Source organism: Hyperolius riggenbachi, chromosome 2, assembly GCF_040937935.1.
Source record: "Hyperolius riggenbachi isolate aHypRig1 chromosome 2, aHypRig1.pri, whole genome shotgun sequence".
NCBI lineage: Eukaryota > Metazoa > Chordata > Amphibia > Anura > Hyperoliidae > Hyperolius > Hyperolius riggenbachi.
Genome location: NC_090647.1, coordinates 196,378,186 through 196,404,171, shown reverse-complemented (window position 1 = coordinate 196,404,171; position 25,986 = coordinate 196,378,186). Strand labels below are relative to the sequence as shown.

General features: G+C 43.4%; 1 protein-coding gene across 15 annotated transcripts in view; it reads right to left on the bottom strand.

Moving 5' to 3' along the window:
* The window catches only part of MBNL2 (muscleblind like splicing regulator 2), a 236,623-nt gene that overhangs the window by 77,253 nt on the left and 133,384 nt on the right, over positions 1–25,986 (bottom strand). For all 15 annotated transcript variants that reach the window (XM_068267935.1, XM_068267934.1, XM_068267943.1 and 12 more), the window contains one exon: positions 21,134–21,853. In XM_068267935.1, the coding sequence (XP_068124036.1) occupies positions 21,134–21,307 (174 nt within the window). In that variant the 5' untranslated portion in view covers positions 21,308–21,853. The remainder of the gene's footprint in view (positions 1–21,133; positions 21,854–25,986) is intronic.

Genomic DNA, 25,986 nt, shown 5'->3' with positions numbered 1-25,986 from the left:
GTAACGATTTCTAGGATCTCTATACTTCTCTGCCTATGCCTTCCTTTTCATATTAAAGTACACAACAGTCCTACCGTCTCAGGAGGAGCTGACACACAATTGCTATAGCTTTAAAGGGAATGTCCAAGCAAAATAAAAAAATGAGTTTCACTTACCTGGGGCTTCTACCAGCCCCATGCAGCCATCCTGCGCCCTCCTAGTCACTCACTGCTGCTCCAGTCCCCCGCTGGCAGCTTGCCAACCTCGGAGGTCGGCGGGACGCATTGCGTACATTTTTACGCATTCCAGGTACTGCAGGAACATTAACACATACATTTTTACGCGTTACTGGTTCAATGCGTAAATTTTTACGCATTGAACCAGTAATGCGTAAAAATGTATGCGTTAATGTTCCTGCACTAGCGGGAATGCGTAAAAATGTACGCAATGCGTCCCGCCGACCTCCGAGGTTGGCAAGCTGCCAGCAGGGGACTGGAGCAGCAGTGAGTGACTACGAGGGCACAGGATGGCTGCATGGGGCTGGTAGAAGCCCCAGGTAAGTGAAACTCATTTTTTTATTTTGCTTGGACATTCCCTTTAAGCTAAATTTGTCTACAGTGGTGCATAGGGATCTTTCTACAAAGGGGGTTCAGGAACTGTTATTTTTTCTTTTTATATATATAATTTTAAATGTAAAGCTAGTCATATGCATCAGTTGGGTTTCTGGCAAGCGTGTGGCAATGTGGCGCCAATCTGATGATGAATAGAGAAAGCACATTCACCCTTGGCTGACATATAATGCTAACTCGATCCGCTAGAAAAAAATCATCCCAAGGGGTCACATTTTATTCTAATATTGATTTTGTCAGATGTGAAGGGGACAAACTTGTAGCAACTTCAGATATCCAGCTGCAATTATAATGTAGAGCCTAATAACGACACTGAGCTAGCAACAGCTTGTATCTGTATGGAGCTGTACTGTAGCCTGCTACAAGTCTCAGCTACAAAGCAGCTTTTGTGTCACACAGCCCTACAGCAATGCAAAGTGTCTATATTTAGTACTAGCAAACACGCTTGCTTACTGAATTTGAAATCTGCAGAATTGTGACTAGAAACATTCTTGTTAAATCTTGCTAAACAGATGCACAAGTTAAGAGTACAATCCATGTAAAATAACCATAAATCCTCTATTAAACTTCAAACAAGTACCAATTCAGAGGGGATCATTTGTGAATAGGAATATTGTCTTCTTAAAGGTTAATTATCCCATAATCGGAAGCTATTTTAATCAGCTTTAAGTATGTCATTGTTCTAATTATTTTACTTCACACCTAACGAGAACTGCACGCTCCTAATTAAAATCTAGAATTCTGCCTATAGAGTATACAGTCCTGCTATGATAAAGCCTGCTTGTTCCCTTATTTTCAGTAAAGTTTTACATTGGCAGGCATACATTATTGGAATGTTAGAAATGTGTCACATCTAAAAGCAGTCTATTCTGCCTTGTGCAAATTAATGCATTCAGAAAACGCAGTTATTAGGGTTATTTGCATCTGTGAAATCTGCATTCCTCTTCAAGCACAGCTCACAGTAAAAATTCAGTGCTTCTCAGCTTCTCCCTACACTATGGCCTCAATTCACTGAAGCTCAACACACACCATACAATCTTGGTTGTACAGATTTACCAAATCTATGTAGTATAAGGTCCATTAGATTGAAAATACCTTGAATGATTGATTGGATAAGCTCTTATACTACATGAAAGTGGTAAGATTGAACAACCAAGATTGTATGGTGTGTGTTGATCCTCTGAGCTTTATCAAACACTTTATCAAATGCTTGATAATTTACCTCATGAGTAAAATCTAATTTTGAATTCACTAAGGTGTTATAGATTTAATGAACATTTTATTTATAAAACATTCTATAAATCTATAACACCTTACTGAATTCAAAATTAAATTTTACTCATGAGGTAAATTATCAAACTTTCGATAAAGTGTTCGATAAAGTTTAGTAAATTGAGGCCTATGTTAAAATGAAGTATTCTATGACTAAATACTGGGTCAACTTGGAGAACAATTGACTGGGGAACTGATCCTCCCAGACTCCTGTACTAAGCAAATCTCATACATCACTTATAAGGTCAATGTCCATCTGGTAAGGTAGCAGTTGGTCTACTGGGTCTGAAGGGGGGGGGGGAGGTAAAGAGGCATCAACACTGTGATCCAAAAGGGCTGAAGCTGTGCCAAACCTATAGTGGAGAATACCAACGTCAGACATAGTATGACATAGGATTAGAAGAGGTTAAATTGGGCCTGCAGCATTTTTCTTAAAGTGTACCCAAGCTGAAGCTCAGGTACAAAATGAGATATTTACCTAAAGAGTGGGAAGCCTCAGGATCCTATTGAGGCTTCCCTCAGTGCTCTGATGCTACCCCTTCACCCTCCCCCGCTAATGGTGCCTGCCCCCCGAAGATTGGTGACAAGGTATTATTGCCAATCATATCAAAACTGCGTGTCTCCTCTCCAATCAGCCCGGCCACGCATTAGCTGTGCCAGCCCGCCCCGCATGCACAGTACGCCAGAGCCGCTCGTGTACCAATGGCTTTGTGCTACTGCGCATGCGCAGCTATATTTGTGTGGCTACTCATGGCCGTGCAAGTAACAGCGGAGGAGCGCAGCCTTGATGTAGAGGGCTGATTAATGGAGGGACATCGGAACACGTAGGGAAGTCTCAATAGAACCCGAGGCTTCCCTCTGTTTAGGTAAATAACTCTTTTTGAACCCGAGCTTCGGCTCGAGTTCCCTTTAAAGGAAACCTAAAGTCAATGCAAAAATTTCAGATTAGCTTACCTGGGGCTTCTGCCGGCCCCCTGCAGCCGCCCTGTGCCCACTCCGTGACATACAAATCCTCTGGTACCCCACAGCGACACAGTTTAGTATTCGGGGGCACCGCTAATGCTAAAAAATGTGTTAATGTTCCTGCACCAGCGGGAATGCATACAAATATTCGCAATGCGGCCCGCCGACCCCGAGGTCGGCAAAAACTAAACTAGTTGTTGTCGGGGACGGGAGCAGCAGTGAGTGACTACGAGGGCACACCTTATGGCTGCATGGGGCTGGTAGAAGCCCCAGGTAAGTGAAACTCATTTTTTTTTGCCTGACGATTCCTTTAAGCACACATAAACAGGACATGTTCAATTAATCTGACATCTGGTGGGGGATGTAAAGAATTTTCTTCGCTAAGTTAACTGTTTGGTGACCCCATTTGTTGGTGACTCACCTAATTTTATTTAAGTCTCTTGTTTGTGTTGGACTCTCCTATTGTCATGCAAGTCTTTGGGAATGCTAAAGGGGAACTCCGTGCTGAAAACGCAAGTCAGTCATGACATATGCTGTTTTACTGGGCCATGCACCTCTCTTAATACAGCCTATTAAAGAGGAACTCCAGTGAAAATAATGTAATAAAAAAAGTGCTTCATTTTTACAATAATTATGTACAGTATAAATGATTTAGTCAGTGTTTGCCCATTGTAAAATATTTCCTTTCCCTGATATACATTCTGACATTTACCATATGGTGACATTTTTACTGCTGGCAGGTGATGTCACTGGAAGTATCTGCTGCTTTCTTTTATTGGAGTTGGAAACAACTGAAAACAGCTATTTCCCACAATGCAACGAGGTTCACAGACGGGAAACTGTCAGGACCATGGTCCTCACAGTTTCCTGTGGGAGGGGTTTCACCACAATATTAGCCATACAGAGCCCCCTGATGATCTGTTTGTGAAAAGGAATAGAGGTCTCATGTAAAAGCGGGTATCAGCTACTGATTGGGATGAACTTCAATTCTTGGTTACAGTTTCTCTTTAAAGAACCTTGAGAAATGCAAACTCTTTGCTGTTTGCAAGTATCCAGCTACGCGAGCAGGCAGCCCAGGGGAAGACAGATACAGGGAATAGAGATGATGTGTGCAAGCACCGGCCATGAGTGGCTGGCTGACAGATAACATGCAGTTACAGCAGGGAGCACAGTAGAAAATGCTTTAGGCACAAGGCCAGGAACATTTACAGTAACAAAATGTATTTGTAGAATTATTATGGAGGCGCAAAATAGGGTGCCATTTTTACAGACTGCCCATACATTTATGAATGAATGACAATTCTGGGTGGCAGAACACACTTTTTCTTATTTTATCATCTATTGTTTAAACGACCACTATTGCAAAAAAATGTAAAATTTTAAATACATGTAAATACATACAAATAAAAAGCGTGCTTGTTCAAGAGTAAAATGCACTACAAACTACTTTTCTCCTATGATGCTGTAACTTACAGTAGGCAGTAGAAATCTGACAGAATTTACAGGGTTTTGACTAGTCCATCTCCTTTTGGGGGATTCTCACCATTTAATTTATACTTTACAATAGCAGTTCCTGGAGAGGATCTATACAAAGATACAAAGATGCACACTGTCTACCCAACCAGTTTGCACACTATTCTGGCAGTTTACCAAACCAGTTTGCACACTATTCTGGCAGATGGACTGGGCAACTGCCATTGACTAAGTGCTTTTGAAAATAAAGAAAACCCTTAGGGCCCGTTTCCACTAGAGCGAATCTGCATGCGTTTCCTGCATGCAGATTTGCATAGACAACACAAGGTGATGGGACTGTTTCCACTTGTGCGGGATTCTGTGCGGTTTGTCGTGCAGAAAAAATCTGCACGGCAGACCCATCAGAATTCGCACGCCGCACACCCACACGCGATTTGTCAGTAATGTAACTAAATAGGAAAAACGCAAGCATTCCCGGCGTTTCCACGTGCGTTTCCGCTTTAAAACCCATGTCAATGCTTGCCATGCCGTGGTTAAAATCACGTTACACAAACCGTGAGCGATTCCGCGTGAAAATCTGCATAGAAATGGCAACGAAACCGCAACCGCATGCGGATTCATTGCCGCGATTTTCCCGTCAAAATCGCGCCGCGCAAGTGGAAACGGGCCCTTAGAATTCCACATAAGGAGATGGGCTATTCCAAAACTTGTCGGTTCTGTCAGATTTCTACTACCTACTGTATGTGACAGCAACATAGGAGAACAGTAATTTACAGCACATTTTACTCTGAGAGACATGTCCTTTTTATTTATGTGTTTTCATGTATTTTACATTTTAAATTTTTTGTGATAGTGGTCCTAAAGGAACCGTAAGATTGCCTAAAGGAACCTAAGAGGAACTGTAGTGATAACATTATTAATAAAATTGCTTATTTTTTTTTTTGTACAATAATTACCGTATTTTTAGGACCATAAGACGCACTTTTTCTCCCCCCAAGATGGGGGGAAAAATTCACTGCGTCTTATGGTCCGAATGCAACAATTTTGGCTGCGTGTCTGCCCCATTCTAAGTCTCCGCCCTATGTCCCCGTCTTCTTTCCCATTTGCCCCATCTGCTGTGTGAGTCCATGTGTGTTCAGGTGACCCCTGTCTTCTGTCCTGTGTCCGCCCTGCCTCGTGTCCTGGTGCGTCCCCCGTCAGCTGTCCCGTGTCCTGGTGCGTCCCCTCTTCTGTCCTGTGTCCGCCGTCCCCTCCGCTTTCCCCGCGTGGGTCGCTAGGCAACTGGTCAGGCTGTAGCTTACCACATAACGGGGACACAATGCAGCGATGAGTAGCGGTGAACCTTCATAGGGAAGCCGCTCGGGGGTCTGTGCACGCAAGCCGAAGCCTCTCTGCCTTCACTTCCGCGTACGTCACTAACGCGGAAGTGAAGGCAGAGAGACTTTGGCTTGCGTGCACGGACCCCCGAGCGGCTTCCCTATGAAGGTTCACCGCTACTCATCGCTGCATTGTGGCCCCGTTATGTGGTAAGCTACAGCCTGACCAGTTGCCTAGCGACCCACGCGGGGAAAGCGGAGGGGACGGCGGACACAGGACAGAAGAGGGGACGCACCAGGACACGGGACAGCTGACGGGGGACGCACCAGGACACGAGGCAGCTGGCGGTGGACACAGGACAGAAGACAATGAAGGTTCATCGCTACTCATCACTGCAATGTGGCCCGTTATGTGCTATGCTACCGCCTGTAGGTCCGCTGGGATGCGCTGGGATACTCTGCAACTTTCTCCCAATCGGTGCGGGCTGTGCTTCAGTATGGGCTGTGATCGCTGCAGCTGTGGGGATCCGGATGGCTTCTCCCTCCTTCCAGCTCCCAGGTACAATCTTTCCCTCACTCCTGAAGGTTACCCCAGCGGCCATAGGTTTGCACTTGATGACAGGACAATGACGTGCTGGGGGGACAGGGGAGGAGTGTCATGTGTAGGGAGAGGGCCGCATCACATGGTGAGGGGACCAGGGACAGACACAGGACAGGGGTGTCATGTGCTGTTTGGGGGGCAGAGTCTCATGCACTGGGGAGGCATATCATGGGGTGAGGGGATGAGGGACATACAGGGCAGGGGTGTTGTTCGCTGTGTGTGTGTGGGGGGGGGGTAGGGTGTCATGATGGAGGACAGGGTTGTCATGAGCTAGAGGGACAGGGGTACCATGTGCTGGGAGGACATGGTGTTGTGTGCTGGAGGTGCCAAGGGACATGTGTGTCATGTGCTGGGGGGGCAGGGTGTTATGTGTTGGGATGGACAGAGATGTCATATGCTGTGGGAACAGGGGTGTCATGTGCTGAGGGGATAGGGGTGTGTCGTGCTAAGAGGACAGGTGCTGTATTTACAGGGAAAGGGAATGTGTGTGTACCATTTCAGTGTTTGATGCCACTACACACAGGACTCAAGAAAGGACACAAGGGACTCATATAAGGACACAAGGGAGGCACAAAAGTTATAAGGGGGACACAGGGACATATTAATTGGGGGGGAGAAGATGCTTAAGATGCCCCTGCACCATGGACGCACCAGGTTTAGTATATTATTTTTTTTCCCTGGTTTTTGTCCTTTAAACCTAGGTGCGTCTTATGGTCCGGAGCGTCTTATGGTCCAATAAAATACGGTATTTATAAATGATTTCTCAGTGTTTTCCCCATGTAAAATATTTCCTCTGCCTGATTTACTTTCTGAAATGTATCACAGTTGATGACATCTTTACTGCTGGCCGCCTGCATCCCCGAGGAATGGTTGGGTGTTGTGTGATCTGAGGCTGTATCCTTATTCAATTCACCTTTTTTCCTGAAGTTTCTCCTAGGAGATAATTTTCTATCTTCTATTCAAAATAACTTTTCATCAATTGAAAAAAACAACAAAAAGTATGCGTAAAAGTACAATCAAAACTATTTGAAATACTTTCTTGCTTGCTGGTGGTTTAAAAGGCATTTTATTGACAAGTTTGAAAATATCACTTAGGAGAAATCTCAGGAGAAAACATGAATTTCATATGGCCCCTGATCTCTCAGAGTGCACTGAGGAAAGAAGGGTGCTTAGTTACTCTGCCTAGGCGTTACATCGCTGGTAGGGTGGGGCTACAAACCAATATACAACAATAGGAAGTGTTTCTGATCCTGAAACCAGTAAATTTACAGTAAAAGTGTTTTTTCTGAATACTTTACTGCGTTCTACTATATGTTGTTACAGTGCCTCTTTAAAGGATATCCGAGGTGACATGTGACATGATGAGATAGACGTGTGTATATACAGTGCCTAGCACACAATTGACTAGGCTGTGTTCCTTTTTTTCTTTCTCTGCCTGAAATAGATAAACATTAGGTATGCAAATGAGTTTGTCTGGGTCGGGACCAGGTGGGACTATACCGTAACCCTCACTGATACATTACAGCTATAAAACACTTTCCTGGCAGTAAATTGCTTATGAGAGCAGGAAAGAGATAGAAAGGGTCATTAGTTCATATATAGTAGCTCTGGCATAATTCAATGCATGCGTCATTGAGCAGAGACCATGAAGTAGTAAAAATTTAAAAAAGTAGATTCAAATATAAAATAAAACTGTGATATCTAAAAAGGTCCTTTTATTTATATTTATCTCATCAGTTTAATTTCACCTCAGATGTCCTTTAACAACAATGATAATCAGTGTTGCTTGCAAATTTTCGCCAAAGTCATTTTCGCATTGAAAATGCTTTTTCCTTTTTATTTTGAGAAGATATTTGTGAAAATACATTGTATGTTTGCAATATGGTCAAAGGAAACACATTTTTGTTTTCAATGCAGAAAGTAGTGAAAATCCTTATTTTTACAGAGAAATCGTTTATTTTTTAGCGCAGAAATATGTGAAAACAAAACTTATTACCAAATGGTTTTCACTTGAAAGTCAAATTTAACATTACATTTGTGAAAATTAAGGCAAAAAGAATATTGGCATTTTCGCTCATCACTGATGATGACTATTTGGCAAAATGTTTACCAAATCCAACTGGTGTTATTTGAACTCAGCTTTCCCACTGATTTATTTTGCCCGTCTAGTTCCCAGTGAAGCATCCTAAGCATATACAGTAATTCTTCTGCCACTGATCTTGTCAGCTGTTACTTTAGTCTGTCTATGCGTTTCTCTAATCACTACATTTTGTATCTTGTCTGTTTAGTCGCAGAAAAAGTCCTCTACAAATCTTTTAGATTAATATTTCCATTGCAGGTTTTTGTAATCATCCAAAGGACCAGCACCACACGCTCAGTATTAAAGCTCAGTAATTTTTATTAACCATTTCAGGACCGGCTGCCTAACCCCCCTTAAAGACCAGGCTATTTTACATGCCGGGGGGGGGGCACCACTCTTAGGGCTAGGTTGGCATGGTGTCCCCAGTGTGCCCATGTATCCACCGTACTGCAGGCAGCTTTTACTCACCTCCCAGGCTCCAGCGGTGAGCCGCTGTGGACCCCTACACTCTCGCCGGGATCACCACTCATACTGCTGCTCAGTTCCGGGTAGCGGCTTGATGATGTCATCAAGCTGGGACCCGGCACTGATGTCAAAGCGAGCAGGGATGCCGGCCAGAGTGGAGGGGAGCGACGATCATCGGAGGAACGGCAGGAAGGTAAGTGGATCATCTTCTTTCCTCCCCTACTGCCGCATCACTAAACAGTGATCACTACGATCAGCTGGTGATCGTAGTGATCACATGACCAGGAGCCATATGCGATGGCTCCTGGTCACTGAGGGGAAACGTCAGCTGTCATATGACAGCTTAATTTCCCCTCTCAGGTGCGCACGATCGCAGTGGGATGCTTAGTTTTCGTGGACGTTGAATCTAGGTCGAGTCAGAGTGGCAGCACCACCTGCTGGACGTAGATTCAAACTACGTCGGTCCCCATTCAGTTAAAGCATGAACAAAGAGACGACAAAGATACTGACTGTTTGGCAACTTGAGAAAGGCCAATGAGGCCGAAACGGCAGGCTGTCGTTGTCGTCACTTTGTTCATGCTTTAATAAAAGTAACTAAGCTTTAATACTGAACGTGTGGTGCAAGTCCTTTGGAGGATTACAAGTGTTGGTGACCCCTTGGTACAGGGGTGAGGACCTGGGCACACCTTACCACTTGCGCCTTTGGGTGCTCCTGGACTCTTTGTTTCTACATTGCAGGTTTTTAAAATACAGTTATTGTAATTCCTAGTCGGCCACAACCAGCCACACACCTGCATGAAATGTGTTTTTGCTTAAATGCACATTTGTAAAAATGTACAACGTAGAATCAGCTTAAACATATAATTGGTCAGAACATTTGCTTTTTTCCCTTAGCATAAAATGGCAATTAGTTTAATTACAGCATTTCTTCCCTCTACAAGTCCAATGACATTCACTGCAAGTCTTTACATTACATGAGATGGGCGGTGCCTGCCCATCAGCTCACAAGACTGGGCGGATAACGCAAACTATAGTTAGCAGCACCAGAAGAGCTGCTATACTATACATTAAAGGTGGCCACACACTATACAATCTGACTGTACAATTTTTATAGAATCTTACCAACATCCATGTAGTATAACAGTAATAGATTAACTGTGACTGGAAATATTTATCAGTCTCTTATACTACATGAAAGTGGTAAAATTGGTGATTGATTGTACAATTAGATTGCATGGTGTGCAGTTTTAAATATTAATTCAATTTTTCGTAGCTAATTTAAGAAACGAATGTTACCAATAGCAAAAGTGTACACCCTTGGGCACAACTGTGACTTGAAAAATGAAACATTCGTCCATTAAGAGTAGTGAAGAAATACATTCAAAATGATTACTTATCTTGTATTACAGTGTGTGTGATTGATAGAAAGGGTAAATGTTGAAGTAGCGGTATAAAAAACTGTGAAAACGTTTTGTAATTCATGAGTGAATAAAAATAAATGAATTAGTATGCAAACCTAAGAATATCAACAGCTCCCTATGCACCCGCTACCATAAACATTGAATTGCAAACCCCTACCAGTTATTGTGTGTAGAACACAAGCACTATATGCCACAAGTCACTAAACTTCCAACTCCCCTATGTCCAACATAGAGCTAAAGTGCCAGAAAAGCAAATACTGTAGTTGGAAGTAGTGTAGTAAGGGCTTACCACCTCTTTAAAAGGTTTTATTGTTGTCCCCATCCGTGGCAATTTCCATAACCTCATGTCGAGGTATCACGAATGACATGCGTTATCAACACGGAGTTCCACTTTAGCATTCACAAATTCATTGTGTAGGGTCATCACTAAGGCTACACACACACTTGAGATAAAAGTCTTTGGAAAAGGCAAGATCACAGACCAGTTTTACCCCATTCCATGTAGTATGAGAGCCATACTCTACACAGTCTATTCTATTGAGCTGAACTCCCCATCAGATAAAAACCTTTGCAAGATGCTGCACACAAAGATGCTGTAGACATTCAACAGATCAGTATCTGCAAAAGATCTGTTCCGGCAAAAGATCCGTTCCTGCAAAATGCATTCATAGTCTATGATATCTGCAGATCCTCATACACACCTTGTTTAACAGACATTCATCTGCAGATCAGATCCACCAGGATGGATCTTCAGATCGGCAGATAATTGTCTGATCTGACGATGAATGTCTGTTAAACAAGGTGTGTATGAGGATCTGCATTTTGTAGGAACGGATCTTTTGCAGGAACAGATCTTTTGCAGATACTGATCTGTTGAATGTGTACAGCATCAGGGTACCTGTAGTTGGAATCAGTAATTTCATAAATTGAGGAATCGGATTACCAAATCCATAGCCTTTGTAAAAATTAGATTTAGGAATTGGAGGCGAGGAGTTGGAGCAATTTTAGGTACCTGGAGTCGGTGGTTTCATAAACTGAGGAGTCAGAGTTGGATGATTTTTGTAACTACTCCACAGCCCTGCCCAAAATTGCTTAGACTCCTACTCCTCAACTCCGACTCCACAGACTTGGCAGGGCTATGGAATGAGTTAAAAAAATCATCCAACTCCAACTCCTCAGTTTTTTAAATTACCGATACCCCCAAAATTGCTCTGACTCCACAGCCCTGATTGTTTATGCATTTACACCCTATATAATAAAACTCTAATGTCCCTGCGTCCGTCACTGTGTCAGTGCTTTTTTGCACTGCGCATGTGCAGGGAAAGACGCAGAGACACTGCGGAGAGCCGGAAAAGGATGGATCCAGAAGGGGGCGGGCGTGCGTGGGGCGGGCGCGTTGGTGGCGCGGCTGCGTGCTCAATGGGCGCGCACATCGGTATTAGTGACAGACCTAGCCCGTTTTTGAACGGGCTAAGTCACTAGTCATTCTATAATCCTTTAATTCACCATCTTTAATTTCTTGATATAAAATCTCCTGTTCTGAGTGTCCACAGTATTGAATCCGCCTCTGGGCACTACCATAGATATTGTAAGGGGTGATGCACATGTCTGATACAAAACTAAATAGAAACTGTACTGCAACAAACATTAACCACTTGAGGACCTAGGGCTTTACCCCCCTTAAGGACCGGCCACTTTTTTTCCATTCAGACCACTGCAGCTTTCACGGTTTATTGCTCGCTCATACAACCTACCACCTAAATGAATTTTGGCTCCTTTTCTTCTCACTAATAAAGCTTTCTTTTGGTGCTATTTGATTGCTGATGCGATTTTTACTTTTTATTATATTCATCAAAAAAGACATGAATTTTGGCAAAAAAATTATTTTTTTAACTTTCTGTGCTGACATTTTTCAAATAAAGTAAAATTTCTGTATACATGCAGCGTGAAAAATGTGGACAAACATGTTTTTGATTAAAAAAAACCCATTTAGCCTATATTTATTGGTTTGGGTAAAAGTTATAGCGTTTACAAACTATGGTGCAAAAAGTGAATTTTCCCATTTTCCAGCATCTCTGCCTTTTCTGACCACCTGTTATGTTTCATGAGGGGCTAGAATTCCAGGATATTATAAATACCCCCCAAATGACCCCATTTTGGAAAGAAGACATCCCAAAGTATTCACTGAGAGGCATAGTGAGTTCATAGAAGATATTATTTTTTGTCACAAGTAAGCGGAAAATGACACTTTGTGACAAAAAAATAAATAAATAAAAGTTTCCATTTCTTCTAACTTGCAACAAAAAAAAATGAAACCTGCCACGGACTCACTATGCTCCTCTCTGAATACCTTGAAGTGTCTACTTTCCAAAATGGGGTCATTTGTGGGGTGTGTTTACTGTCCTGACATTTTGGGGGGTGCTAAATTGTAAGCACCCCTGTAAAGCCTAAAGGTGCTCATTGGACTTTGGGCCCCTTAGCGCAGTTAGGCTGCAAAAAAGTGCCACACATGTGGTATTGCCGTACTCAGGAGAAGTAGTATAATGTGTTTTGGGGTGTATTTTTACACATACCCATGCTGGGTGGGAGAAATATCTCTGTAAATGACAATTGTTTGATTTTTTTTACACACAATTGTCCATTTACAGAGAGATTTCTCCCACCCAGCATGGGTATGTGTAAAAATAAACCCCAAAACACATTATACTACTTCTCCTGAGTACGGCGATACCACATGTGTGGCACTTTTTTGCACCCTAACTGCGCTAAGGGGCCCAAAGTCCAATGAGTACCTTTAGGATTTCAAAGGTCATTTTGAGAAATTTCGTTTCAAGACTACTCCTCACGGTTTAGGGCCCCTAAAATGCCAGGACAGTATAGGAACCCCACAAATGACCCCATTTTAGAAGGAAGACACCCCAAGGTATTCCGTTAGGAGTATGGCGAGTTCATAGAAGATTTTATTTTTTGTCACAAGTTAGCGGAAAATGACACTTTGTGAAAAAAACCAATAAAAATCAATTTCCGCTAACTTGTGACAAAAAATAAAATCTTCTATGAACTCACCGTACTACTAACAGAATACCTTGGGGTGTCTTCTTTCTAAAATGGAGTCATTTGTGGGGTTCCTATACTGTCCTGGTATTTTAGGGGCCCTAAACCGTGAGGAGTAGTCTTGAAACGAAATTTCTCAAAATGACCTGTGAAATCCTAAAGGTACTCATTGGACTTTGGGCCCCTTAGCGCAGTTAGGGTGCAAAAAAGTGCCACACATGTGGTATCGCCGTACTCGGGAGAAGTAGTACAATGTGTTTTGGGGTGTATTTTTACACATACCCATGCTGGGTGGGAGAAATAACTCTGTAAATGGACAATTGTGTGTAAAAAAAATCAAAAGATTGTCATTTACAGAGGTATTTCTCCCACCCAGCATGGGTATGTGTAAAAATACACCCCAAAACACATTATACTACTTCTCCCGAGTACGGCGATACCACATGTGTGGCACTTTTTTGCACCCTAACTGCGCTAAGGGGCCCAAAGTCCAATGAGTACCTTTAGGATTTCACAGGTCATTTTTGTTTCAAGACTACTCCTCACGGTTTAGGGCCCCTAAAATACCAGGGCAGTATGGGAACCCCACTAATGACCTCATTTTAGAAAGAAGACACCCCAAGGTATTCCGTTAGGAGTATGGTGAGTTCATAGAAGTTTTTATTTTTTTGTCACAAGTTAGCGGAAATTGATTTTAATTGTTTTTTTTCACAAAGTGTCATTTTCCGCTAACTTGTGACAAAAAATAAAATCTTCTATGAATTCACCATACTCCTAACGGAATACCTTTGGGTGTCTTCTTTCTAGAATGGGGTCATTTGTGGGGTTCCTATACTGCCCTGGCATTTTAGGGGCCCTAAACCGTGAGGAGTAGTCTTGAAACCAAATGTCGCAAAACGACCTGTGAAATCCTAAAGGTACTCATTGGATTTTGGGCCCCTTAGCGTACTTAGGGTGTAAAAAAGTGCCACACATGTGGTACCGCCGTACTCAGGAGAAGTAGTATAATGTGTTTTGGTGTGTATTTTTACACATACCCATGCTGGGTGGGAGAAATACCTCTGTAAATGACAATTGTTTAATATTTTTTACACACAATTGTCCATTTACAGAGAGATTTCTCCCACCCAGCATGGGTATGTGTAAAAATACACCCCAAAACACATTATACTACTTTTCCTGAGTACGGCGGTACCACATGTGTGACACTTTTTTGCAGCCTAGGTGCGCTAAGGGGCCCAACGTCCTATTCACAGGTCATTTTGAGGCATTTGTTTTCTAGGCTACTCCTCACGGTTTAGGGCCCCTAAAATGCCAGGGCAGTATAGGAATCCCACAAGTGACCCCATTTTAGAAAGAAGACACCCCAAGGTATTCCATTAGGTGTATGGTGAGTTCATAGAAGATTTTATTTTTTGTCACAAGTTAGTGAAAATTACACTTTGTGAAAAAAAAACCAATAAAAATCAATTTCCGCTAACTTTTGACAAAAAATAAATTCTACGAACTCGTCATACACCTAACAGAATACCTTGGGGTGTCTTTTTTCTAAAATGGGGTCACTTGTGGGGTTCCTATACCGCCCTGGCATTTTACGGGCCTAAAACCGTGAGTAGTCTGGAAACCAAATGTCTCAAAATGACTGTTCAGGGGTATAAGCATCTGCAAATTTTGATGACAGGTGGTCTATGAGGGGGCGAATTTTGTGGAACCAGTCATAAGCAGGGTGGCCTTTTAGATGACAGGTTGTATTGGGCCTGATCTGATGGATAGGAGTGCTAGGGGGGTGACAGGAGGTGATTGAGGGTGTCTCAGGGGGTGGTTAGAGGGGAAAATAGATGCAATCAATGCACTGGGGAGGTGATCGAAAGGGGGTCTGAGGGGGATCTGAGGGTTTGGCCGAGTGATCAGGAGCCCACACGGGGAAAATTAGGGCCTGATCTGATGGGTAGGTGTGCTAGGGGGTGACAGGAGGTGATTGATGGGTGTCTCAAGGTGTGATTAGAGGGGGGAATAGATGCAAGCAATGCACTGGCGAGGTGATCAGGGCTGGGGTCTGAGGGCGTTCTAAGGGTGTGGGCGGGTGATTGAGTGCCCTAGGGGCAGATAGGGGTCTAATCTGATAGGTAGCAGTGACAGGGGGTGATTGATGGGTAATTAGTGGGTGTTTAGGGTAGAGAACAGATGTAAACACTGCACTTGGGAGGTGATCGGACGTCGGATCTGCGGGCGATCTATTGGTGTGGGTGGGTGATCAGATTGCCCGCTAGGGGCAGGTTAGGGGCTGATTGATGGGTGGCAGTGACAGGGGGTGATTGAAGGGTGGCAGTGACAGGGGGTGATTGATGGGTGATTGATAGGTGATTGACAGGTGATTGACAGGTAATCAGTGGGTTATTACAGGGAAGAAGAAATGTAAATATTGCACTGGCGAATTGATAAGGGGGGGTCTGAGGGCAATCTGAGCGTGTAGGCGGGTGATTGGGTGCCCGCAAGGGGCAGATTAGGGTCTGATCTGATGGGTAACAGTGACAGGTGGTGATAGGGGGTGATTGATGGGTAATTAGTGGGTGTTTAGAGGAGAGAATAGATGTAAACACTGCGCTTGGGTGGTGATCTGATGTCGGATCTGCGGGCGATCTATTGGTGTGGGTGGGTGATCAGATTGCCCGCAAGGGGCAGGTTAGGGGCTGATTGATGGGTGGCAGTGACAGGGGGTGATTGATGGGTGGCAGTGACAGGGGGTGATTGATGGGTGATTGACAGGTGATCAGTGGGTTATTACAGGGAAGGACAGATGTAAATAATGCCCTGGCGAATTGATAAGGGGGAGTCTGAGGGCAATCTGAGCGTGTAGGCGGGTGATTGGGTGCCCGCAAGGGGCAGATTAGGGTCTGATCTGATGGGTAACAGTGACAGGTGGTAATAGGGGGTGATTGATGGGTGATTGATGGGTAATTAGTGGGTGTTTAGAGGAGAGAATAGATGTAAACACTGCGTTTGGTCTGTGATCTGATGTCGGATCTGCGGGCGATCTAATGGTGTGGGTGGGTGATCAGATTGCCCACAAGGGGAAGGTTAGGGGCTGATTGATGGGTGGCAGTGACAGGGGGTAATTGATGGGTGATTGACAGGTGATCAGGGGGGATAGATGCATACAGTACATGGGGGGGGGGGTCTGGGGAGAATCTGAGGGGTGGGGGGTGATCAGGAGGGGGCAGGGGGGGGGGATAAAAAAAAATAGCGTTGACAGATAGTGACAGGGAGTGATTGATGGGTGATTAGGGGGGTGATTGGGTGCAAACAGGGGTCTGGGGGGTGGGCAGGGGTGGGTCTGAGGGGTGCTGTGGGCGATCAGGGGGCAGGGGGGGGGGGGAAATCAGTGTGCTTGGTGCAGACTAGGGTGGCTGCAGCCTGCCCTGGTGGTCCCTCGGACCACCAGGGCAGGAGGCAGCCTGTATAATACACTTTGTAAACATTACAAAGTGTATTATACACTTTGTATGCGGCGATCGTCGGGTTAACATCCCACCGGCGCTTCCGTATGGCCGGCGGGATGTTGCGGCGGGTGAGCGGCGTCAGGCGGAGGCAGAGGATCGCGTCACGGATGACGCGATCGCTCCGCCCATGCCCCTACAAGGACCGCCGCCTTTGGGCATGAGCTGGTCCTTGTGGGGTCCACTTCCCGGCCGCCTCTGTGCGTTAGGCTGTGCACTTCAATATAATGTGCAATCACCATGATCCTGTGCATAACCCTAGTGAGAATGAAGCCATGGTCCACACATGCTCATTGCTCAGTACTAATTTAAACAACTCTGGACACAGTCTCACAACACCTAAAAACAAGACAAAATGGCAACAAATGTAAAGCATGTCATTTTAGCGAGTGAGGTGATCAGGAAGAACCTTTGCATTTCAGTAGTGGGAAGAGGCTGTAAGCCAGAAAGGTGGGAGCAGAATTTGCTTATATTGCCTAAGGCTGCATAAAATGGGTGTGGGCGCAAAGCGTATCGAATACAATTACAAATACACTGACTGGTGCTTCAGCTATGAGGCATGGTTTCCATTAATGCTCTTCTGGTGCTGCTCCACAAACAATCACCTAGTACTAAACAATCCCCTAATTTATAAATATTTTTCTCCTGCCTAACCGTACCTCTATTTTTTCCCCCAGTGTTTACCCCTCTATAGTGCCTAACCCTATTCTTCCCACAATGTTACCTCTTTCTGATGCCTTACTCTAATCCTTACACCCATCCTTTTGCTGGCACTTTTCAACCCTAAAATTTAAATCTAACCTCTCTCTAACCTACACTTACCCACAACCCTAACCAAGATACACCTTCCACCAACTAAGCACTGGGAGCAAAAATATCTTCTGGGTGCTGGCACCCAAACCAAGCACCCCAACAATAAAATGTAAGGGTGTTACTGCTGAGCACCAGAGCCAGTGCCAGAAGTAAGATCAGCCCCTGTTGCTTGCATTTTGCACCATGGGTGAAGATGACAGAATTCAAAAGGGTTATTAGGTGCAATCTTTAAAGTGAATGGGAACCACATTTAAAAAAATTAGATACTTACCCAAGGAGAGGGAAGGCTCTGGGTCCTATAGAGCATTCCTGCTCCTCTCCTGGTCCCCTCGTTCCAGTGCTGGCTCACCCGGTAGCGGTATTTGACTAAATTAGTCAAATACTGCTTTACCCGGCCGAAGGAGGCTTCAGAAGTCTTCAGGGAGCCCGAGTGCTCCTGAAGAAGGGCGACCCTGTACTGCGCCTGCGCAAGCACGCTCTCTTGCACGCTCACGCCTGTGCAGTATGGAGCCGCACGTCTTTGGGAGGACACGGCTCCCGAAGAGTTCCAAATACCCTTTCGGCGGGGGATTGAAACGGGGGGGGGGGGGGGGGGGAGCCAGCACAGGATAGAGAGCACCAAGAGAGGAGATGGAAGGCTCTATACAACCCAGAGCCTTCCCTCTCCTTAGGTAAGTATTTGTTTCATTTTTTTAAAAAATGCGGTTCCCCTTCACTTTAAAACACTGTGGAAAATGTGTCACTGCTTTATAAAAGCATAATAACAATACATGCAGATAAGTATTGGCGTATTGGCCATAGACTACGCTCCATACAGTACACAATAAATACACATAAATGTGACAAATTGTGAGCCCCTCTGAGGGACAGTTAAACAAGACAATATACTCAGTACGATGCTGAGGAAGATGAAGGCACTATATAAATACTAAATAATAAAAATACATAATACTAAATAATATGGCAAAAAGCAGTCAAAGAAATCTTCACAATTTGATTAATTTTAGGGTGGAGATTTAGATGACTACAATGTGAATTGGTAACTGGCTCCCTTTTATGTCTGTTGAAAGAAAACATACATAAATAACTGCTTTTGGAGGCACTAAAATCACATGAAAAGAGATGTACAGAGAACATGTGAAAGAATGGAACATGACAGCTCGATCTCACCTATGTTAAAAGTGCTGTGTGCTTCATTGAAGGGTGCTGGAGTATGGGTAGCCATACAATTCCAGTAAGCAAGAAACCTCCACACTTTGAAATCGACATTTCTTTTTTGAAAGATCAATGGAAAAATAGCAAAAAGCATGGCAGCATGTAAGCTGACACTTTTCCGACCCTATCAGGTCCTCAGTCGCAGCTCACGACTAAGGACTGCTACAACTAGGGTTGGAAAAGCGTCAGCTTACATGCTGCCATGCTTTTAGCTATTTTTCCATTGATCTTTCAAAAAAGAGATTTCGATTTTACCTTATGGAAGAATTGTAGAGGTTTCTTGCTCACTGGAATTGGATGAAATGCAACACATTCCAATGACACAAGAGAAGCTTATGGACTTCAAATCCAGAGTGAGCATATTCTTCATCTAACAAGATAAAATACCACAAGGTCCTGCCTGTCCACACTGTCAGAGCACTTCCCAGAACAGATGGCAGCAGATCAATAGACATGCAGATCAATGGGCATGCAGAACAGATCCCATGTTTTCCCAATGGAAAGCATGGACCCGATCACACATATCTGTCTTCACCATGTGTCTAAGTTTGTCTGTTGCTTTTCTGCAATGCACAAACCTGACTTCCCCAACTTTTTTTTAGACAAAGGATGTGTTCCCATAGACTGGCACGCATGCATCCTATAATGCAGCAGAGTACTGGAGTGGTACAGCGTATCTGTACTATTCAGACATAAGCTCCGGCTGTAGCATTGTGTGAGCTGGCAATAATACTCTGGCTGTGTAAGAATCATGCCCCTCCTAGGGAAACTTGCATCAATAATAAGCTTCAAGAGCACCAGGATTAAAGCTTCCAAATATTTGATAATCAAAAGCAATGTTTTTTCTTTTATCATTAGCAAAGAAAGAACATCTCTAACAAAATACTGTGATTGCTGTTTCTTTTACTTTTTGGGAGTTGTGTCTGTACTTCAATCAGAGTCCCAGACCCACTATACCCAAAACGTACACTAAAGCCCCATCTACACGATATGATTCTTTGTGCGATTCGATTACGATTCTATTTATGATCTGATTAAATTCGACATGTCCGATCGGGATTCGATTCAATTTGCCATTGTTGCAATGGCAAATCGAATTGAATCCCGATCGACATGTCGGATTTAATCGGATCGTAAATAGAATCGTAATCGAATTACACAAAGAATCGTATCGTGTAGATTGGGCTTTAGACAAGAGGAGGCAATTAAATGTTTGCAATGACTTTTCAATGGAAGTCTACACAACCGTTCAATTTAAAACCATACAACTTGAAGATAAGATATCTTAATTCTTACAGAGGACAAAGTAGATGGACAAATAGTAATTTTCTGCATGACTGAATCAAATTCTGTACCTGCGCTTAGGACTGATAGTCTGCGCCATCACAGGCCAGACATGATGTATTTAATATATTTTATACAGCCTGGCCCTAAACCGGTACTCTACAACCTCCAGCCTCTAAAGTTGTTAGCAATGTATTTTTCTATCAAACCACAAGCAGTCCAGGCCTATAATAAGCTTCAGAATGTTTAGTGTGATGCAAAGCCTACCACATCTTCTACAATTAAATGGCATTAGTGGAAAATCCAATGAGAGGATGATTATATTTGAAAGTGCAGGAGGTTATTATCCATAAAAATCAAATACTGCCTTTGAGAAATGGCTGATTGACATAAAACTTATTTGTAAGAAAAGCCATATACTTGTACTGTCAGGCTGAATAGCCGTATAAAACTGTTAATAGTCTGCATGAGTGATTTTTCTCCGAACATCCATATGCGGTTCTAACTCTTTGGCCTATCATTCTGTGGGAGAGAAAAAATCTCATCTGTGGGTGGCTTATAAAGACTGAAGCAATGAACTGTCCTAGCATAATAGACAACATATGGATGCATGTGCAAGCATATGGTTACATTTTATCTATTAAAGATTCAAATGCATGTTTAACTTCAAATTAACAGCAACACAATAACGTCAAACACATACTGCTTTATATTATATTAATCCATTTGCTTGACATGCATGCATATCCCCATTCGATAAATGGTTTAAATAAATCTTTACATAATAATAATAATAATCACGTCATGTCTATTGCTATACACAAACAAACAGCAATTTATATGTAACAATTTGTTTTATGCTACATCTATATTGCAAGAAATGTGTCATAACCTAAATATTGCTACAGTTGCCACCAAAACCACAAATTGATACTTTCAAATGCATTTTTTTTATACGTTACAATTTTCTGAGTTCAACGAGGACAGTAAATGTTGCTTGTTATAATATACACCCATCTACTTTATAGAACACATGCAAATCTCAGACTGTTTACAGCAACCCAGCCTTACCTTTAGGGAATCAAAGCAGGCAATAACACGTCCATTTTCAACCTGACAGCTTTTGGGTGGATGTGCAAATTTGCATTCCTCATCAGATCTTGAACAAGTCCCCCTCTGGAACTGCCTGCACACTTCCAGCGTCAGCCACTTTGTATCTCTTACGGGGGCTACATTCAAAGCCATGCTGAAGTCTGATGGCTATCTCTCAAGCTGAAAGTTAGTTATAGTCCAGAGTCTCTCAGCAGAACTTAGTGAAATAAAAATATAGCTGCTATATAGGATAAACTGCTGAACAAAGTCCAAAACACGCAAAGCAGCATGAGAAGAACCAATTAATCAGCACGGAGTCAGTCATCAATCATGTTGCTCCACTTACACAATTTGGGCTGAGAAGACAACATAATCTGAGTCCTCAGCAAAAGAAAACATCAAGGTGGGAGAAGATTTGCTGATGTCCACTTTCCATAAAGTTACTCCGATGTAATGGCTATCCTCAATGGAATATTCTTTTTCCCTTGGTCAGATTCTGGTGAGAACACTACAATATGGTTTTAGCTCTTCTTCGGTGGGTTTCTTGATGGGTCATTGGCAACAACAAGGTATCTTCAGTTATACAACAGTGCAGGCTCCTTGGTGTTTGGCATTCGTGAGGTGTTAAATCTCAAGATGTGCAGCTCTTGCCGGCAGGAGTGACTTTGAAGAAAGGCACTTACCAAATAAGCAGGAAGCCTGAAAGAGAAGCAGTGCAGCAGTGAGATGAGATTAAAACAAATAAAACAGGTTAAAAGTAGACTGAGATGAAACTAGTGACCACACCCATCTGAGGAGGAAGTGTGATATAAACGCGCAGCATAATACATCTCTGTTCTTAAATATTTTTTTAAAAGTTTGGCTTTCCAGAGTAGATCTGCATATGAGCAGAATAACCAATTGCAGCATACAATGGTGTAATATTCCAGGCATTCATCCAGGGCATGGGAGTGACTCAGAAATGGATGAATGCTGGAGACACAATAATTAGACAAGCCACTTCGAAAACAATTCAGACTAATGTGCTTAGCCTTCTAACCAATTTACTGAGATTCTTGATTCCAATTAATTGCAGATTTTAGTTTAGCAGATTACTTTCTGCATATAAAAAATCTCAACAAATTTACAAACATTAATCTAACAACAAGTTTCCTAATACTTAAAGGACATCTGAACCGAGAGGGGTAAGGAGGCTGCCATATGTATTTCCTTTTAAGCAATACCAGTTGCCTGGCTATCCTGCTGATCCTCTAATACAGTGGTTCCCAACGTTTTTGAAGTCGTGACACATGACGCCAAATGCTCAGATCTCCGTGACACATCCCCCCCCCCCGCCTGATTTAGAATGATCGCACAGCAACGACAATTTACACTGCGCATTTTAGCCAAGGTTTGCCCTCCAGCCCCCATTTAAAAAAAAGCCCTCAGACTCAGTATAAGTAGTTAGTTAGCCAAGTACAGGTGCCCCCAGTAAAGGAAGTCAGGTGTAGGTACCCTCAATATAGGTAGCACAGCATAGGTGCCCCCAGTAGTATAGAGAGTCAGGTGTAGGTGCCTGCAATATAGGTCTATAAGTGCCCTCAGTATAGGTATGTAGGTGCCTGCAGTATAGATAGGTGTCCCCAGTAAAGGTATGTAGGTGCCTGCATTATAGATATATAGGTGCCCGCAGTATAGGTATGTAGGTACCCTCAGTATAGATATGTAGGTGCCTGTAATATAGGTATATAGGTGTCCCCAGTAAAGGTATGTAGGTGCCTGCAGTATTGGTATATAGGTGCGAGCAGTATAGGTATGTAGGTGTCCTCAGTATAGGTATGTAGGTGCCTGTAATATAGGTATATAGGTGTCCCCAGTAAAGGTATGTAGGTGCCTGCAGTATTGGTATATAGGTGCCCGCAGTATAGGTATGTAGGTGCCTGTAATATAGGTAGGTATATAGGTGTCCCCAGTAAAGGTATGTAGGTGCCTTCAGTATAGGTATGTAGGTGCCTGTAATATAGGTATATAGGTGTCCCCAGTAAAGGTATGTAGGTGCCTGCAGTATTGGTATATAGGTGCCCGCAGTATAGGTATGTAGGTGCCTGTAATATAGGTAGGTATATAGGTGTCCCCAGTAAAGGTATGTAGGTGCCTTCAGTATAGGTATGTAGGTGCCTGTAATATAGGTATATAGGTGTCCCCAGTAAAGGTATGTAGGTGCCTGCATTATAGGTATATGGGTGCTCGCAGTATAGGTATGTAGGTGCCTGTAATATAAGTATATGGGTGCCTGCAGTATAAGTATATAGGTGTCCGCAGTATAGGTTTGTAGGGTGCCATAAGTATGGTTAGCTAAGCATAAGCCTCTCCAGTTTAGGATGTTAGGTGTAGGTAGCCAAGCATAGGAGCTTGGTGTTCCCCCCCAGGTAGTATGAGCAGGCGGCTCACTCACCCAGCTCCGTGAATTCCAGCGATGATGTCTCTTCAGCGCCCCGCTCTCTGCTTTATCTGCACTCTGTGTATAATTAGAGCAGGACTACAACAAAATGTCCGTCGTCGTCCGTGTTTGTGGACATTGGCGGCCATTTTCTTGTAGCCCTGCACGAATTACACAGAGCAGAGGCAGAGAGCGTGGGAGGAAGACAGCAGAGCGGCGACACATCAATGTGTCGCGGCACATAGGTTGGGAAACACTGCTCTAATACTTTTAACCACAGCCCTTGAACAAGCTTGCAGCAGGTAGATCTGATAAGATTAGATGCATGCTTGTTTCTGGTGTTATTCAGACACTACTGCAGCCAAATAGATCGGCAGGACAGCCAGGCAATGTGCATCGTTTGAAATTACATAAATATGACAGCCTCCACATGCACCTCCCTTCAGTTGTCGTTTAAGAATATTGTAAACCAAATACTGCATATTGAAACATTCTACAACACATGGAGAACCAAATATACAGGTTAAAGGGAACTTTAACTTAAAAAAAAAATGAGTTTCACTTACCTGGGACACCTACCAGCCCCCTGCAGGCATCCTGTGCCCTCGTAGTCACTCATGGCTCCTCCTGTCCCCCAGCCGCCAGCTAGTCTCGTCTTTGCCGACTCAGAGTCGGCTGGCCGCCATGCGTACCTTTGCACGCATTCCCGCTGGTGCAGGAAGCTATTTTGGACATTAACAAGTAAATTGTGATTCAATGCGTAAAAATGTACGCATTGAACTGCTACATATAAAAATGTACTTGCTAATGTCAGAGATTGCTTCCTGCACCGGCCTAAATGTGTGCAAAGGTACGCATGGCGGCCAGCCGACTCCCAGTCGGCAAAAACGAGACTAGCTGGCGGCGGGGGACCGGAGGAGCCATGAGTGACTGCGAGGGCACAGGATGGCTGCAGGGGGCTGGAAGATGCCCCAGGTAAGTGAAACTCATTTTTTTTCTAGAGTTATGGTTCCCTTCAACTGAATTAATTCTTCAGTCTCTCCAAGAAACTTTGGTAGCAAATGGCAGTCTCTAAATGTTTAACATGACCTAATATACTGATATATATTTTTACTATATTTTCAGCTCTGTGTTTAGAAGGAATGCAGTACATATTAACAACCAGTATCTTTGGCAATGGACATTTAGCCCTTTTTTCCAGGTTTTTCTTATGAGTGGCCATTTGTGACCGTTTCCCACACACAAATTCAAATGCGATGTCACAGCCCATTGAAATCAATAGGCTACTTCTGCATTCGCATGTGGGGAGAAATTCAGACCGTCTGATGAATTTTTTTTGGACATTGCATCTGAATTCCCATAGCTGTGCATTGCACAACAAAAGGGAATCGGATGCGATTAACCATCAACACTTCCCTGCAACTGTTTACATGCGCGTTATACAGTAATGCACTGCATGCATCACTTTATGGCAATGGAACCGTTGCACCTGGTAACATGCTAGTGCCCCTCCTCCCTCCATCATATAGCTTCCCTAGTGGTCTAGTGCCCCAAATCCCCATATAGCATCTCTTGTTTGGTGGTCCACTCAATCCCCCATATAGCTTCCCTGGTGGACTAGTGCCCCCCTACCCCCCATATAGCTTTACTGGTGGTCTAACAGCCCCCTATTTTCCCAATATAGCTTCACTGGCAGTGTAATGGCCCTAAACCTCTGCCATATAGATTCCCTGGTGGTCTAATGCCCCACCCCTCCCATCTAGCTCTCTAATCCAATCCATTTTCTAGTGGTCACAGCACTATCTCTGCTTGCCTTGATCTCCCACACGTCACTTGTATGTGAGGTGACGGAAGACCAGGAGGAAGAGAGTGGGTTGCGTCCACTGGAGTACAGATCAGATGGTAGACCTGGTTCAGTGTCATCTGGTGCTGGATCAGGCGAGCATGTTCTTGAACCACCTCCATTGCCACTACTCTGCTATTAGTAAACACGATGAGGAATGGAGGAAAGATGTTGGGTCCCCTTACCCAATTCCTGTACTCTGACCCAAGAATAACCAAGATTTTGTTTTGGGGGTAATTGTAGGAGCTAAACTTATCGGTTTATATTCAAGTATATACGGTATGTGTAAAAACACAATGCAACACGTGTAGTGTGAACAAACCTTGAGAAGCACTCCTCCATCTAAGTGTATTCTGCCAATTCACATAACATGGGGCATGCTATTAAGTTATCATGGATGCAGTCTTTAAATTAATTCATACATTTTTTTTTGTAATAATATTTTTTATTAAGAGTTTTATGAATACAACATCAGATGTAATCCCTGTAACATTTTAACATGCAGAGAAAAAAATAAAACAACAGAATTAGCCAGAGTTTTAAGAAAGATTTAAAAATCTAACCATTCTC